Genomic DNA, 1,193 nt, shown 5'->3' on the forward strand with positions numbered 1-1,193 from the left:
AAAAAAAAAAAAAAAAAAAAAAAAAAAAAAAAAAAAAAAAAAAAAAAAAAAAAAAAAAAAAAAAAAAAAAAAAAAAAAAAAACTCCAGAATATTCCCTAACCCCAAAATTCCCTAGCCAGGAGCAGGGCTCTACCCAACCCCGTTGTAAGCAGCTCCCCCGGCTCTGATTCCTAGCTCCTCAGCTTCGCCTCGTTGGCAGACCAAATCATAGCCCGCAAATAGAAACAATGACAGAAAAAAAAGAACACGGACCCATTTCCCTTAGCCAACCAATATTCGCTGAGCGTATGCACATGATGTCTTTGTATAACAGATTGATGATGGTGTAGATGTGTGTAAGATGGTGATGATTAGACGGGAACAAGCATGCTCCAAGATTTGGCCCACTGTCGATGCGCCGGCCATGCAGCTCAATCGAAGGGGTCCAAAGTCTTGGACCATTGTTGGTAGTAATAGATTGCGAGGGTGTGAAGTGAGCTGGTGGAAGGGGGGAGAAAACAATCAAATCCGCAACGCCATGCTTTTCTGTATGACAAGGAGAAAAGGAAATAAAAAAAGAAATCACGAGAAACGCCCTGGTTGACTTGAAGTGGTCAAGTCGATGCAAGTGAATGTAGTTTATCGGACAGCAACGGCGGCAGAGCCGATGAGACGCTCCCACAATGCGCGCCTGTGTCGCTTCTTGGTCGTCACCTCGTTCATCGGCTCGTAGGGCTCGACGGAGATGTCGTAGGAGAGCATTCGGACGCTGGGCGCATGCGTCTTGGGCTCGTCTCGGTCCATGACCACGACGGGCGAGTCGTACAGGCTGCCCTGGCTGGCACCGTACATGTACGGAGACGGCGACTGCTGTCTGCTGGAGGCGATGGACGAGGCATACGAGCTGGCGGAGCTGTAGACCAGGCTGGGAGGGGTGATGGACCCGTGGCTGGAGCCGCTGCTGCTGTGGGTGCGGTAGTGATCAGGGCTAGCATGGCGAGATCGGGAGCTCCGGATGGAGACCGGGCTGGGATACCGAGCGGCGGCGGCGTACATCTCCTGCTGGCGCTTCTTCTCCTCGCGGTGGCGCATCTTGCGCGCGTGCCTCTCGGCAATCTTGATGCGCACAGGCTCCAGGAAGAAGTCGAGCTCGCGGTACAGGTCGTGCTCGGTGATTCTCAGCTCCCACTCGAGCAGGAACAGCAGCTGCTTC

General features: G+C 52.2%; 1 protein-coding gene across 1 annotated transcript; it reads right to left on the bottom strand.

Annotated features, from left to right (window-relative positions):
• Nucleotides 1-619: 619 nt before the first annotated feature.
• On the bottom strand, nucleotides 620-1,186 carry BBK36DRAFT_24628 (hypothetical protein; the record flags this gene model as incomplete). Its single annotated transcript, XM_024897990.1, has 1 exon — nucleotides 620-1,186. A coding segment is annotated over one exon (567 nt), but the record flags the coding sequence as incomplete, so codon positions are not given.
• Between the last annotated feature and the right edge of the window lie 7 nt (nucleotides 1,187-1,193).

Source organism: Trichoderma citrinoviride (genome assembly GCF_003025115.1).
Source record: "Trichoderma citrinoviride strain TUCIM 6016 unplaced genomic scaffold BBK36scaffold_434, whole genome shotgun sequence".
NCBI lineage: Eukaryota > Fungi > Ascomycota > Sordariomycetes > Hypocreales > Hypocreaceae > Trichoderma > Trichoderma citrinoviride.